Source organism: Balaenoptera physalus, assembly GCF_965194825.1.
Source record: "Balaenoptera physalus genome assembly, chromosome: X".
Classification (NCBI taxonomy): Eukaryota; Metazoa; Chordata; class Mammalia; order Artiodactyla; family Balaenopteridae; genus Balaenoptera; species Balaenoptera physalus.
Genome location: NC_138903.1, coordinates 21,242,142 through 21,258,598, shown reverse-complemented (window position 1 = coordinate 21,258,598; position 16,457 = coordinate 21,242,142). Strand labels below are relative to the sequence as shown.

The 16,457-nt window shown below is 42.1% G+C and overlaps 2 protein-coding genes across 13 annotated transcripts in view; one reads left to right on the top strand and one right to left on the bottom strand.

Moving 5' to 3' along the window:
- The window catches only part of LOC309652914 (uncharacterized protein CXorf58), a 35,098-nt gene extending 22,741 nt beyond the window's left edge, over window positions 1-12,357 (bottom strand). Inside the window, exons 1-2 of one of the 3 annotated variants that reach the window (XM_082447217.1) lie at window positions 5,298-12,357; window positions 773-908 (exon numbers count right to left, since the gene is read on the bottom strand). In XM_082447217.1, the coding sequence (XP_082303343.1) occupies window positions 773-888 (116 nt within the window). In that variant the 5' untranslated portion in view covers window positions 889-908; window positions 5,298-12,357. The other 2 variants (XM_082447216.1, XM_082447215.1) reach the window with 2 other exon arrangements.
- Window positions 4,798-16,457, top strand: part of APOO (apolipoprotein O) — a 64,327-nt gene continuing 52,667 nt past the window's right edge. For 2 of the 10 annotated variants that reach the window (XM_082447290.1, XM_082447291.1), the window contains exon 1: window positions 4,799-5,015. In XM_082447290.1, the coding sequence (XP_082303416.1) occupies window positions 5,007-5,015 (9 nt within the window). In that variant the 5' untranslated portion in view covers window positions 4,799-5,006. Of the gene's footprint in view, window positions 5,016-12,363; window positions 12,473-16,457 lie in introns of all 10 variants that reach the window. The other 8 variants (XM_082447295.1, XM_082447296.1, XM_082447293.1 and 5 more) reach the window with 7 other exon arrangements.

The window sequence follows — 16,457 nt, the reverse complement described above, 5'->3', positions numbered from 1 at the left end:
AAAACTTTATCGTCAAAAAAATGTGCTTTCTAAAAACATCCATGACCTAAAATGATTCCATTATAGTTCTTAAAAACACTGTCCAACTAGTTCAAGTGCTAAGAAAATAGAATGTAGAATAGTTGAAGTTACAGTAGGCCCAATTTTCTTCTGGGAGCAGATGACCATGCCCTAGAAAAAGAAACTCCCTTCTCTGATCTTTGTTTGAACCAGGCTCATCCCAGTCAGGTCACAGCATTATTCTACTTTGGATCATGTCCCAGCACTGGCAGATAATAGGGATCTCACTCTCCAAGAACTGCCCCCCCCAACCCCATCATTACCCCTCATAGGGCTACAAAGAGAGGTAGGTACTCCTGTATAATGCCACTGTTGACTGGCAAAGTGCAGACTACAAGATGTAGAGTAGAAAAGGCCTGAAGTATGGAAACAAACCCTTGAATACTAGCTGATGCCATTTATAAGCTGTTTAACCTTCTGCAAATCATTTACCTTCTTCCAGTTGCTACTTCCTCACTTATAAAATGTAATAACAAGACTGCATCACAGGGTTGTGTCAGGATCAAAGAGATGTGTGTTAACATGCTTTGTCAGTTATGAAATACTATAATTATAATAATTATTATTCAATTCACAAGTAATTTTAAAACACACAAAAAACCTCTAATTTACAAATTCTTCAAACAAGAAGTGTTTGATGTTAGCTGGGTAAATACCATACGGAAACTGTTCAGTTGTGGAAGATGATACAAGGCGAAAGATGGCTACTTACTGTTGTTTTCCCTTTGTCTTTACAGTATTTGACAAATGTACTTTGTGACCTTTTCCCAAGTGTGGACTATCTGATTTTGGGACACCAGTAACTGATGTCTTTGGGGAATGACTCATTTTCCTCACAATGAAGTACTCTGAAATACATAAATTAAACATTTGAGGTCACAATCTATGTTATTATACTGTTTGGATGAGACTCAAGTGCCATTATGATTGTTGTGCTAATTCCAAAACCCCTGAAAAAGGAAGGTTTCATAGATCTCTTTTTTTTTTTTTGAGCCATGAGTAACACTTTTTTTTCTTTTTTTTTTTTAACATCTTTATTGGAGTATAATTGCTTTACAATGGTGTGTTAGTTTCTGCTTTATAACAAAGTGAATCAGCTATACATATACATATGTCCCCATATCTCCTCTCTCTTGCGTCTCCCTCCCACCCTCCCTATCCCACCCCTCTAGGTGGACACAAAGCACTGAGCTGATCTCCCTGTGCTATGCGGCTGCTTCCCACTAGTTATCTATTTTACATTTGGTAGTGTATATATGTCCATGCCACTCTCTCACTTCCTCCCAGCTTACCCTTCCCCCTCCCCGTGTCCTCAAGTCCATTCTCTACGTCTGCGTCTTTATTCCTAGATCTCTTAATGTTGCTTACATTCTTTGTGTACTACAAATATTATGAGGTATATGGGAAAGACAAGTGGATCTATCCATAGCCTTCTAACTGGTCTCCCTGTCTGCAGCCTCTTCCATCCTCCACACTGCAGCTGGAGTTAACTTTTCAGAGCAATAATCCAACCTTATCACTCTTCAACTTAAAATCTTTCAGGGACACCTCATTTCCTCCAAGCTAAAGTCCAGACTCCTTAGAATTGCGTTCAACTCTTTTCACAATCTAGTTCCATTCTTTCTCAAATCTCAAAATATCAACTTTCCACTAGCATTCCTCTCTATACTCTGTGAGAACAAGAACTTCTTGCCAAAATCAATGTTTTACGACTCTGTGCTGCTGATCATGCCATTTCCTCTACCTGGAATGCTTCCCTACCACCAGCAAACATCAATTCATCTTTCAAGACCCCAGCTAATTGATGCCTCTTCTCTGAAGTTTTCCACTGTCTTTTTTCCAGAACTACTGACTACTGTCTCCAAGGTCCCATAATACTGTATGTGTTTTTCTTTTACAGTACTTCTCATATTGCATCATAATTTGGTTTCTTGGCCGTCACCCCAACAAGCTTGTTGAAGGCAGGAGGCATCTTGCTAACTATGGAATCCCCAGTGCCTATCACAGTGGAGGGTTTTTACATGCTTTCTAAAAACTTTTCATCCTGGTTTTTACCATGGAATAGCTGTGAGACTTTGGGCAAGTCCCTTAACCTTTCAGTAGCTCAGTTCCCTCCCTGGTAAAGTGAGAGGACGTGTAGTAAGTGATCTGATTCCATCTCTGGTTTTCTATCCTTTGACACATTACTCCAATTTGGAAGCAGCTGCCAAATTCTTAGTCGCTGCTTAGTATCTTGTACTAAACCAGGTCCTCTTTATCTTTTCTTTTGGTGCCATGGACCCCTATGGACAAACTCCTTCTACGAACTATGTTTTTTAAGACGCATAACATAAACTATATGGGATTACAAAAGACTCCAATTATATTGAAATCATTGTCAAAACATTTTCAAAAACAAAATTATAGAAATGTGTCTTCTTTATGCATTAAATAATACGAGAGTGCTAATAATCACTGTACTTGTGAAGTGGTAATGAGCAGAAACGATATTTCAAGAAATCTGCCGTGACTGTAACATGATATGAAAATACTGTGCTTTCTATGGATGACAAAGTCACAGGTGCTGCTGATACTACTGTGGTTTGTTACCTACACTATAATTGAAAGAAATGCTAAAGTTCAGTTAGACGTTAGTGAAAATAAAGTTGCAATTTTTCCCCAAGTTCATGTACCCCCAAATTAAGAATTTCTGCCCTAATTTATCACTTATAAGTCACACTTTTATATACATGTGACATTCCATTACTGATGCAGAGCCTTCAGAGTCTCCTTAATATTTCTCCTTAGGGATGGGGATGTGGATGGCTTGGAATACACTATTCTCTCGAGAAAGAGAAAAGCATGCCTTGATATCCAGGAGCTGGGGCTTCCCTGGTGGTGCAGTGGTTAAGAATCCACCTGCCAATGCAGGGGACACGGGTTCAAGCCCTGGTCCAGGAAGATCCCACATGCCACAGAGCAACTAAGCCCATGCACCACAACTACTGAGCCTACGCTCTAGAGCCCGCAAGCCACAACTACTGAGCCCGCGTGCCACAACTACTGAACCCGAGAGCCACAACTACTGAAGCCCGTGTGCCTAGAGCCCGTGCTCCTCAACAAGACAAGCCACTGCAATGAGAAGCCTGCGCACCGCAACGAGGAGTAGCCCCTGCTCACCGCAACTAGAGAAAAGCCCGCACGCAGCAATGAAGACCCAATGCAGCCATAAATAAAAAAATAAATAAATCTATATTAAAAAAATATATATCCAGGAGCTGGCCTGGCACTCACAGCTGGGCTTTAGTGTTAACCCTGGCTTCCTAACACCACCGAACCCAGAGCAAAGCCCTGCTTCCTTGAACCCGCCCCCAAATCACCCAACCAAAGCCCAATCCTAGAATAAATCTTTCTAACACCCTCTTACTGAGATGCCCCACTGTTTCCCAAGGTGTGCATTTTCCTAGCAGCAACAAGAAAAAAACCCAACTTGTTCAACTACAGATGTGTTCCTAGTGGTCTTTGGCTGCAGGGCAGTGACACTGCATCACAAAAATCCCCCAAATCTTCTGGATGCCTGCCTGGATGGGCTTACACTTGCTATAGGTTTAGAATATAAAATACAGAATGAAATATGAAACACAACCCCATTATGAGCCACTGTAACAATTGTTTAGGTGAGATCACAGGGTTTAAAGGCTGACAACTTAGATTTGGATCCAGACTTCCCACTTTCCTTCTGTGTGGCCTTGCACATATTACTTGTCTGTGCCTCAGTTTCTTCATCTATTAGATGGGAAGTAATAATCGTGCCCACCTACTTGGGTTGTTGGAAAGAGAAGACGACTATGTATGAGGAGTTTAGGTCAGAGCCTGGCATATAGTAAACGCTATTGGTGGTTGCTACTCTTGTTAATAAGATTATTATTGTCGGGGCTTCCCTGGTGGCACAGTGGTTGAGAATCTGCCTGCCAATACAGGGGACACGGGTTTGAGCCCTGGTCTGGGAAGATCCCACATGCCGCGGAGCAACTAGGCCCGTGAGCCACAACTACTGAGCCTGCGCGTCTGGAGCCTGTGCTCCACAACAAGAGAGGCCGCGATAGTGAGAGGCCCGCGCACCGCGATGAAGAGTGGCCCCCACTTGCCGCAACTGGAGAAAGCCCTCGCATAGAAACGAAGACCCAACACAGCCAAAAATAAATAAATTAATTAATTTTTAAAAAAAAGATAATTATTGTCATTATTACTTATTTCTACTAGTATTAAGGGACATTTGATTCCCAGTGAGGGACAGAGCTTAAGTATTTTCAAGAGGAAAAATAAAATGTCAGGTCTTTCGAGATTAAAGGACGTGGCAAATTAGTTTAAATTTAAAATCTTAGAAATGTCCAGCCCAGAGTAAAACAACAACAACAACAACAACAACAAAATCCCCACAAAACTAAAAACCTTTTGTGAGGTAAATCCAGGCCCCAGAGGTCGGCAGCTGCGGCTGCTAGGCTTTCGAAGCCGCCCGAGGCCTGCCGAGCGCCCCCGCCCGGCGGCCTCCGCACACACGATTCTCAGCCCACACCACTGGGCGTCCAATCGCAACGGCGAAGGCCGATTCCCAGCGGGGCGCGGGGCCGGTACCTCCCTCCTCTCACCCCCGCGTGCCGCCCACACTGAGGTGGCGCTTTCCCGCCGCCTAGCAACCGTCGGCGCAGGGGTGGAGCCTCTGGAAGGCGGGGCTTGCGTTCGCTCGCCGCTCGAGGCGCGACGCGCTGCTGCTCAACGTCGCGGTTTCCCCCCGAGGCTTCCGAGCTAAGCCTTGGTCGGATCGAATTGGCTGTACGGCCGTCACCCGCACCGAGGCCCATTTGCGGTCGGAGGAATCGGGCCCTAGCCGGCCGCCGTAGCCACCTCTCTGTAGTGGGCGGGGTCAAGGCCGGGTGACCCCCGCCGGAGCCGCCGCTGCCAGCGACATGTTCAAGGTGAGAGAGTGGAGCCGGGTCACAGCTGTCACCGCCCCTTCCCGGCCTCCCGGAGCCCTCCCCGCGCTCTCGTGGGCCTCTCCGGGGATCAGGCCCGGCTCGCCCCGAGGTTTTTCCCGCCTCCGGGCCGGCTGCGTCCCGGCTCCGCAGTTCATTCACCGGTCCGCGTGGAGCGAGGCGCTGCCGGGCGGAGGCGTGAGACCCGGGGGTGGGTGGGTGGGGCCCTTTGGGTTGTGCTCTTGTGAATAAAACACTTAAAAAATTAAAGTACAAAGTATCCACCCTTCGTCTGGTGCCCTCTTGGGTTCGTGAGTAGGGTTAGGCCACCTCAGGGCACTGCGGGGTTCGGTTCTGGTTGCCTGGTAAGGTCAGGTTTCAGAACCTGGTGTATGAATGGGGGAGGGTCACCTTCGGAGAAGCTGCTGCAGGAAGTCGGGGAGGCTGGCATGGGAATGGCTGGGTGAGAGGGAGAAGCTGGAACTTCTCTGCCATTTCCAGTGAACAGTATATAGTATGGATAGGTCAACTCCATTTACATTCTGTGAACTCATGTCCTTTGAAAGAAATACACTTTTACGGGGAAGACTGTTTCGAAAATCTGTACACATGAAGGTGTTATTCCTAGTTTAAAAAAAAGTAAATGATATTTTCTATCATGAAAAACAAATCACAGGCTACTAGAAAGGAGTCTACAAAATCGAGTCTTGAAGAAGCAGTGCACCCATAAAATATTGCTAATGAAATATCAGAATTGCACTACTCATTTAAAACTCTTATTGAGCTTCTGCAATGTGCTTTGGGTGCATTAGGACAGACAATAAAATCAGAACATGGATTTGGCCATCCAATCTTGGCATTGCCACTTTCTAGCTGTGTCACCTTGGACAAGTCACTTAACCTCTCTGAGCCTGTTTTCCTATTGGTGAAATTGGGGAAATAATATCTACCTCATAGGGTTGTTATAAGGAATAAATAAGTTAGTATGTGTTAAGCACTTGGAAGAGGTCCTGGGACATAGAAGTGACATCCAAGTATTTGCTTTTATTTTGTTTTCAGGCAGCTCACAGTTTAGTTAGGACAACAGATCCCATAAGAAACTTGGTTCATTTGATAAATTTATGTTGAACATCTATTATGTGCTAGGAGCTCGGCTCAGTTTTAAGGTTGGAACAACAAAGGATATGCTGTGATCAGCTTATATGGTTATCAATGTACTGTGGTAGTAAAAAGAGCAGGATCTGTCTTACCAGGGGTTTGTGGTTATTGGCCCTTCAGAGGGTCTGCGAATAGCATTCAGGGGGTCCCTGAACTCTGAGGGGAAAAAAATACTCTTTTTCACTAATCTTTCACTGCAGTTTAGGATTTCCTTCAGTTATGAATGTAGGTAACTGTTTGTTATCTATTTCCAGATAACGACCTTAAAACAACAATGATTTATTATTTCTCACCATCTATAGGTTGACTGGGCAGTTCTGCTGGCATCTCCCAGTGGCTGAATTCAGCTGGTGGCTAGACTATGAGGTGGACTTATTCCCATATCTGTGGGCCTAGGGCCCCTCAGTGTGGCTATCTTGGGCTTCCTAACATGGTTACTGGGTTCCAAGAAGGCTAGTCCTGATGCTAAACACCTGCTTGCATCACATTTGTTGATGTCAAAATGAGTCATATGGCCAAGCCCAGAGTCAATATGGTGGGGGACTACACAGAGCATGGATATGAGGACATGTGATTGCTTGGGAGCAATTCATTTAATAAGCTACTACAGCAACAAACTACAGTAGTATTGGCAGTACCTGTCACCAGTCGAAGTTAACAGGACCAGTGCATGTCACAGACATTTTCATGTCACATTACAGTTCTTACAGATCTCCAAATATCATTGATGCTCATCACTACATCAAAGTTATAGTAGTTATGACTCACTACTAGATCTTTTTAGTATTAATGAGCTAATAAAGAAGCACATATTACTGTATCAGATTTTGGGTCTTAAAAAACAATTATATTGCACTATAATTGGCATTTATGCAATTAGAAGCATTATTTTGAGAAGGGGTCCATAGCGCTCACCAGACTGCCAAAGAGGTCAGTGGCACAAAAAAGGGAAGGAACCCCTGGGGACTTCAGGGGAGGCAAGTTTTGAGAGACAGGAGTTCCTCAGGTGGATGAGCTGGGGAACAGCAGCAGGGGTACTCCATTGAGGAAGTGCCAGTAGCTCAGCTGTGCTGTGTCAAGGGAAAGATAAAGGGAGCTGAAATTGTTGAAATATGTGCTTTGAGTAGAAAAACTAACGACAAACCTTGGTGGATACCAAAATGGAAGGAGGAGAAAGAGGAAGAGGGAAGGCCAGAGATTTTCGAGAAGCAACTTTTGATAAGTAGAAGTAGGAGCACAAGAGTGATGTTTAGAAAATTAAGGGAGGGAAGTTTCAAGGACAGGCTATGTTAGGGTGCTTCCAGTTGGGAAAACCCAATTGCTTAAATAGTAAGGAAAATTATTTCACAAAGTCCAGAGAAAGGGTGGACTCCAGCGGGTCAACGATGTCCTCAAGGTCCCCATCTCTTTTCTTGGCTTTCCGAAGTAAGATTGGTTCTCCTTATGGTTGCAAGATGACTGCCAGTAACACATGCTTTCCCATCCACTAGAGCAAGAGAAAGAGAGAGGACAAAACTCCCAGACTTGGATTACACTCTTCAGTCTGATTGGACCAGTGCCCCTGACCCAATAGCCAGTGCCAGGGGAATGCCATGCCCTGATTGGCTTAGACTAAACAGGATCAGCTCAGGATGGGATCACTACATTAATCACCTGGGAGAGAAATGAATCCACGAACACAGTGGGGGAATGGAGACTGGATGTGCAACGACAATGTCTGTTACAGAAAGATGAGTTAGATGGGTTTGGAGAAGTGTTCACTGTTTTGGGCAATTTGGTTGGAAGGCTTTCACAATGTTTATACATGTAGGTTTACTGATGGAAGTGAAAGCTAGATTAATATGGGTTGGTGGCTGAAAGATGAGTAAATGGGGTTTATAAGCTTGACTGTCAAGGGAAGGAGGGAGAATATAGTAACTTGAGGGACATGTTTGGTCAAGATTCTAGAGTTGTTTTGTGGTTGTTCCAGTATTCAAGATTTGGCAATGTTTATGGCCTCGGGAGGAATGTAGGGAGGGAACTTTTATAAAAGAGAATCCCTTATCTTCGAAAAGGAGGAGAGATAGTCCCTTCCACCTGTGAGATGGAAGGGAACGAAGGATGGCAGTAATTGTAGACTAGTGGTTCTCATCTGGATGGTACCACCTGCCTCGAGCGTGTTTTAGAAACTTGGTTTGTTCTTCACATCTTTCATTTAGTTGTGTTGAACATTCGTATGCTGAAATATAATGCTTATAAGTCTTTCCTTTTCTCCATTGTGTTACCATCAAATTGATATACGGGTCTCTCTTTTTTTTTGGACTTATGTATGTAGGTGGGTGATGAATTTTACTTCAAGATAGCAAGAGTTACTTAGAAAATTATTTGTCATAAAATGGCGGTGTCAGGTCTAGTAGGTGAGGACCAGTGCTTCTCAAGCTTTCATGTGCATGCGACTCTTATTAAAATGCAGATTCTGATCCAGGAGGTCTGGGTGGGGGCCTCAGAGTCTTCATTTTTTAACAAGCTCCTGGGTGATGTAGATGCTGGTCGTCTCCTGTCATACGTTGAATAGTAAGAACTGAGGCAAACTGGTAGATGAATGGTTTCTTGTATTTTCCAGGTGAGTGATTTTATGAGTGTGGTGGGATTTGGAAGAGGCATTGACCAAAGAACAAAAAAGATAAGTGAGAGTCTTTGAGGGCGCTGCTGAGAACTGCTACTGGCCGTCTTTCATGATTGCAGCCTGGGAGTGGGGCTGAGCACATGGTAGGGCTTGATCAGGTTTGAGACTTATCAGCTTGGGTCAACTAGGACTGGAGGGCAGAAGAGTTGATAGTATAGGTGTTGGTGGAAAAAGTACAGTTTGTGTGGCTAGTTATGTGCATATACAATGAAAATATTTGTGTTTTAACCGTTGTTTTGATTTAGCTATCCATCTTCAAGTCAGTAGGGGGCACTGGTGGATCACAAAACACATTTGAAAAGCTGCCCAGTGTTTGCATTCTATTGCAGGAAGCAGCTTTTCCAGGTGCTGCTGCAAGAAGCTTGAATACTGACTACATACACCCAGTCTTCAGATTCATGTTACTAGATTTCATTTGTTGCACAAATGTTTATCACAGTTCATCTATGGGCTGGGCACTCTGCGGTACCTTGGCAGGTATAAATGAAAAGACCCATTTTTTACCTAGGAGAGAGTCCCCCAGTGTGGCCACATATCAGAATTATTTGTGAGACAGTTTCCAAGGCCTGCCCATGGGTCGGATTTAGTTTTTAAGTGAGGTCCAGGAATCTCTAGTTTTGAAAAAGCCCCCCAGGTGACTGTGAAACTTGGGTTTCAGGACCTCACAATGTAATTAGTGGCACAGACAGGAACAGTTCATTCAGATGCAGTGGGATAAGTGCTCTGATATAAAAGGGTTGGGGAAATATAGAGCAGTAGGTCTCAACCTTGACTGCATATTAGACCCACCTGGGTTGCTTTTATAAGTCCCTATGCCCAGACTGCACCCAGACCAGTGCTATCAGAATCTCTGGGGTTGAGATTTAGGGATCTAGTTTATAGGGCATATAGGGCATGTAGCCAACCTTGAGAACTACTGACTTAGAGGAACAAGCACCAGCAGGGGGCATAAGGAGACTTGATAGAGGAGAACATGCCTTTGAAGCTGAGCAGACATGGTTGAAAGGGCCTTCCAAGCAGAGCAGAAACGCTCATGCAAGGACACAGAACTGAGAGATCAGTGCCAAGTTAAAACCTTGTTACCTAGGGTGAGACACTAAAGTTCTCTGTAGCTGTGTCCTCATCTATAAAACAAGGATATGACTAGTACCAACCTTAAATTGTTGCGTGGATTAAATTAACTCAGACCCAAAGTTTAGCACAGTGTTTGGTACAAAGTAAGCTCTCTGTAAACGTGAGTTATTAATAACTTTTAGTTGGCGTCTTGTAGGAGGCTGCTATGGTAGTGTTATGGTGGTGCACAGTCTTGGAACTTTCCAGAAGTATTTTTTAGTGTCAAATCTTGGTAGTTCATTGGATGTGGCAGAGTTGGGAGAAGGAGAATTTAAGGATGCTGCCCAGGCTTTTGGCTTGGAAAATTGAGTGGCTCTTAGAACTGTTGATTGAGATGGGAGAGTGGAAGAAGGCTGAGTTCGGTTTGCGGGGAGGTGATAACTTGCTTTTGAATAGGTTGGACTTGGAGAAGTATCTGTGGACATTAAGAGGTGGTAATCAGTTGACATGGAATCCAGGAGTGAGGAGTTTTCCTGAGAGAGATGTGGGCTGGAGATGGAGGAATCATCAGATGCTTCAAGGGCCAGAAGATGGCCTAGTGAAAGCTGGTCTGCATCACTTTCTTCCTGAAGGACGGAGATGTGAGCTCCACTCAGAGCTCACTGCTCATAGGAGCCTGAGGTGACCGTATCCTTGGCTATAAGGCATTATTACCTGTTGTGGCTGTTTGGTCTTGATGTAATGCCTTTATTGCCTATCTTTCTGAAATAAATTTCCTTTTTTTTTTTTTTTTGGCTGCGTTGGGTCTTCCTTGCTGTGCACAGGCTTTCTCTAGTTGCGTCAAGCGGGGGCTGCTCTTTGTTGCGGTGTGCGGGCTTCTCATTGCAGTGGCTTGATGGCTTCTTGTGGCGGAGCACAGGCTCTAGGTGTGCAGGCTTCAGTAGTTGCAGCACACAGGCTCGGTAGTTGTGGCACGTGGGCCCTAGAGCACACGGGCTTTAGTAGTTGTGGCACACGGGCTCTAGAGCACGCGGGCTTCAGTAGTTGCGGCGCACGGGCTCAGTAGTTGTGGCTTGCGGGCTTTAGAGTGCAGGCTTCAGTAGTTGTGGTGCACGGGTTTAGTTGCTCCACGACACGTGGGATCTTCCCGGACCAGGGCTCGAACCCATGTCCCCTGCATTGGCGGGCAGATTCTTAACCACCGTGCCATCAGGGAAGTCCTGAAATAAATTTTCCTATCGTGAATAGTATGTTACTATTACAAACTAAGGGGAGAATTACACTGATAACTGGAAAAGGAAAATCATCTGTAAATTGGAAAAGTACTGTAAGTTTATTTTACTTGAATATTATTTTAAATGTCACATATTTTGAAAGATGATAAAGATTTTTTGCCCTTACAGTTAAAACATCTCCGAGGGAATTCTCCTTGAGGAATTATAGTTTGTATCAGTTAATTTTCCCCAGTAATGCTTAAGCGGAAATTTATGGTTAGTGCATACAGCATGAAAGTTTATGTGGATATTTTCAGGGGAAAAAAAACTCAGTCTAGAGGTATATTGTAGAATTTGGAAGCTATTTGTTTTTCACTTTTGCTGAGTTTTTCCTGATTTTTGCATGGCCTTATGCCAGTTTTATTAGAAAACTGGAACAGTGCCAGTTTCTTAATTTAGTGGGTTTTAAAACTTGTGTTCAGGGCTTCCCTGGTGACGCAGTGGTTGAGAGTCTGCCTGCCAATGCAGGGGACACGGGTTCGAGCCCTGGTCTGGGAAGATCCCACGTGCCGCGGAGCAACTGGGCCCGTGAGCCAGAACTACTGAGCCTGCGCGTCTGGAGCCTGTGCTCCGCAACAAGGGAGGCCGCGATAGTGAGAGGCCCGCGCACCGCGATGAGGTGTGGCCCCCGCTCGCCGCAACTAGGGGAAGCCCTCGCACAGAAACGAGGACCCAACACAGCCAAAAAAATAAATAAATAAATAAATTTAAAAAAACAAACAAACAAAAAAAAACTTGTGTTCATTGTACACTAAAACTTGTAGAAGGAGGAATTTAGAGCAAGGGTTGTAGAGTTTTCATTATACCGAGAGCCTATAACTTTGAATATTAAGCTATATTTTCATGATAATACCATTATAGACAGTAAGTTGTATTTTGAATGAATATTGTTTTAAAGGCACTTTAAATACAGTCACCCTTTGTCTTCCTACTTCTTTCTAAGTCTTTGAAGCAATGCAGCGTGTTTTGTTCAAAGCCCACACTGGCTCCAACTTAAGGACGTCTTTGGTTGGGTGAGGATGAGGAGCCCCTCTGTGGGAGCTAGAGATAGGTTCACAAGTGCATGTTCATTGCTTTAGTTGGGAGGGATACCCAGTGGTTTCTTTTTTTCAGATGTTCCTGTTCATTCCTTTGAACAGTCTTTAAATAGGATATATGAAAATAATAAACGTTCATTTTTGTTTTTTCCCCCATTCCATAGATGTCAGTCCTTGTGAAATAACAGCCTGCTTTTCTTTGTGCTTGCTGAAATGAATCTCTCCCATTAGAGGTGCTGCTTCATGTGTCGTATTATGACATGGGTTAAACTGGTGAGTGAGTAAGTAAGAACCAAGTGATACAGGGACTCCAACAAGTTTCCTAAATCGTTTGTTGATGGCTTACCTCACTTGGCAAATATTGACTGAGCCTGTTTGTGGAGTCACATCTTTCGGGAGCACTGTTAAAAATTGCTGTGTTTAGTCCAAATATTGACTTCTCTTGTTTTTGTTCCTTATTTTCACAGAGATTTTCATTATGAATCCAGATTGTCATCAGCTGAATTGAGCCTTGCCCATGATTTTTTTTCCAAAAGAATGTTGTAGTTTCCTTTTCCTTAAAGAAGGAAGAGCCTGTGAATAACTGAGATGAGGTTGAAGGCAGTTGTTGTCAGTGAGTTCGGCATTCTCTGTGCACACAGCGGTCTATTAGGAAACGAAACTTGGGTCTAGATAGACTTTACTTTGACAGAATACCTCTTCCTCTTAGAAAATGGAATTTTTTTTAGTTGTTTGAAAATATAGAAGCATTTGAAAGGCAAATTTTGAAGTAAATGTTCCTCTGTGATTTTTTTTTCCTGCCTCTATTTTCTTAACTCATTAAAGACTGAATGGATCTTGGGATGCCATTCCAAGAGAGAAAAGAAATATATTTATATTTTGGAGTTTTAGGTAAGCACTGTTAAGTTTCTGTCTGAATGAGGAAGTTCAAAATAAATTTGCAACATGGTAAATTATGTGTCATCTGTGTTCCAAGACTGTGAAACCAGTACAGCCCAACCAGATGACTCAAAACCTGCCTGAACGAACAATTATCTCACTCTTTGGCTCTGAGGTTTCCTTCCTGTTTATCAGACAAGTTTATTATTTTTTTTGCGTGAATTTAACAAAATCCAATGATTATTTTTAAAGGTGAAACAATTGCAAATGAAACATACTTGCTTTGCTTTGCTGACCTAATTTTGGGTGAATTCTGCCCTCCAAAGATAAAATAGAAGCTGGTTTTCTCTTTAAAAAAAAAAAAAGTTGATGTTAATCTTGAAAACAGCCTTGGTTTTTTTTTCTTCACTTGGTTTTTTTTCTTCGCTTATCTCTTTAGACCACAGCGTGTTTATAGTGGATGAGGAAGAACTAGAAAATATCAGTTACCCCAGTACAGAATTACAGAATTGAAAGTTTATCATAAGATAGTTCTATGTTTGTCATAGTTGGAAGACAGTTTTTCTTTTTGTTGGTTAAAGTCTGAACTCTTAAAATATTGGCTTCATAATCCATTCACTATGAAACAGATTGAAATGATTGTGGTTTGTCTTGTTGTTGTTGAAGTGTAAGTGCTCCCAGATTTATACATCCAAATGAGTGCCTGTCAAAACAGTCGTTATTGAGAGGACAGATTTAATTATCTTGTCAATACATCTCTTCCAAACACGCCGTCACTGATCAATGTATTTGTTCCAGAAATATCATCCCTGATCAAAACACTTTGTCTCTTTTCACTTGGAGTTATGGTCATACTCTCTGACAGATTCTTTAGAATATCCTCAGGAGCCAGCTATTTTTGTTTCTTGCATGTTACAAAACAAATTAATATTCATTGCAAAAACTTCAGGAAATTCAGTTAATACTGAAGAATCACCCTTAATCCTACCACCTGTAGATAACCATTGTTAACATCGTTTTCAGACTCATTTCTGGGCATACTTAAATAGACCTCCTCAGTCTAACATTTTCAAAAACCTCACAAATCCTCCCCCCTCTTTTTAAAACAATCTAATTTATTTCATTTTCTAATCTGCTTTTATTTCAAATATATTGAGACTGATTTTCTTATAGGCTTAAAATTTGATGTGAAGGTATTTAGAAATGGAAGCTGTATGATCACATATTAAAAGTAAATTTCCAAAAAAAAAAAGTAAATTTCCTTTATTAATTTGTTATATAAATAGTTACAGTGAGTTCTGATATGATCCATCAAGGTTACTGCTTTGGAGAGAAAATACTTATTTTTGAGGAGGAGGAGGCATACTGTTTATTTATTTTTTTTCTGGTTGCATTTTTTTTAAGTTCCATAGTTTTTAATTATGCTGATAAAACCCACATAACATAAAATTTACCATCTTAACCATTTTTAAGTGTACAGTTCAGTTCTGTTACATATATTCACATTGTTGTGGAAAAGGTCTCCAGAACTTTTTCTTGTTGCCAAACTGAAACTCTGTACCCATTAAACAAAAACTCCCCATTTTCTCCTCCCCCACAGCTTCTGGTAACCACCAGTCTACTTTCTGTTTCTATGAACTTGACTACTTTAGACATTTCATATAGATGAAATCATACAGTATTTGTCTTTTGTGACTGACTTATTTCTCTTAACATAATATCCTCGAGGTTCTATATAATATTTCATTATATGTATATACATTTTATTTATCCATGCATCTGTCCATGGGCACTTGGGTGACTTTTCACCTTTTGGCTGTTGTGAATAATGCTGCTATGAACGTGGGTGTGCAGGTACATCCTTGAGACCCTGTTTTCAATTCTTTTGGATGTATACCCAAAAGGGGAGTTGCTGAATCATATGGTAATTCTATTTTTAATTTTTTGCAGAACCTACATATTGTTTTCCTTAGTGATTGCACCATTTTATAATACCACCAACAGTGCACAAGGGTTCCAGTTTCTCTATATCTTCTCCAACACTTGTTATTTTCTGTTTTTTTGATAGTGGCCATCCTGAGGGGTATGAGGTGAGAAAATACCTATTTTAAAAATTGTATAAGTAATGCTGAAATAACTTGTAAAAAGTCAAACAGTACAGTTAATGGTAATTATATGGTTCCCATCATCTGCTTCCCTCTAATTCTCTTCTCAGAGAAAGCCTCTGTTGCCAGTTTGGTATATGGCCCTCCAGATTAGAAAGGATTGCTGTATAAAATGTAGGAACTGTACTGAATGCTCACTGTGGGGGGAGGCATATTCTTTTGATCTTTGGAGGTTATGGACTCATTTAGTTTCTCTTTATTAATTCAGTTTATGACACATTACTAAGGACAGCAATGCAGCCTGATGTGGGCAAAATTGTTGATTGTTTTCATCATTTTGTTTTACCCTAAATTCTTTTACATAATTTATTTTTTGTTTTATGTTCTTTTTTTAGAACAAGAATAACCTCAAAAGTATTGTCACTTTTCATAGACCTTTAAAAATCCCTATCACATTTTTACCTCTTAAACAACGGAAAAGAATCAGATTAAAAGCATTTTGTTTTTAAATGAAAAATGCTTTCAGATGGAAATTTTTGCAGAAAAGATTGATTGAAGATCAAAGAAGCAGTGTAACAGTTAGGGAAAAAATACATAACTGTGTCTCATTTCCTGTAAATAGAGGAATATCTAATTTTATTTTATTTATTTTTTCATAATTAAAAATTTTATTTTGTTTATTTATTTTTGGCTACATCGGGTCTTCGTTGCTGCGCACGGGCTTTCTCTAGTTGTGGCGAGTGGGGGCCACTCTTCGTTGCGGTGCGCGGGCTTCTCATTGCGGTGGCTTCTCTTGTTGGAGAGCACGGGCTCTAGGCGCTCGGGCTTCAGTAGTTGTAGCACGCGGGCCCAGTAGTTGTGGCTCGCGGGCTCTAGAGCACAGTCTCAGTAGTTGTGGCACACGGGCTTAGTTGCTCCACAGCATGTGTGATCTTCCCAGACCAGGGCTCGAACCCGTGTCCCCTGCATTGGCAGGTGGATTCTTAACCATTGTGCCACCAGGGAAGTCCCACCTCATCTGATCTTGATATTAAAAGGGAACTTGTGGATTGAGAATGTTGATATGTAGCAGTCATGGTTTATGGTTGCCTATATTTGCTCCATCTAGAGATTGTAGCTACTTATGAGTATAGCTGAAAAGATTGTAGTGTGTCAGAAATCATCCTCACGTTCCAAACCTTTGTTTCTTTTGTTACTGCTCTTTACGGAGGCTGTTCCTAGTGACGCTGAGTCTTTACATCAATCTGTTGGGTGACTTTGCTTAAAAAAGAAAG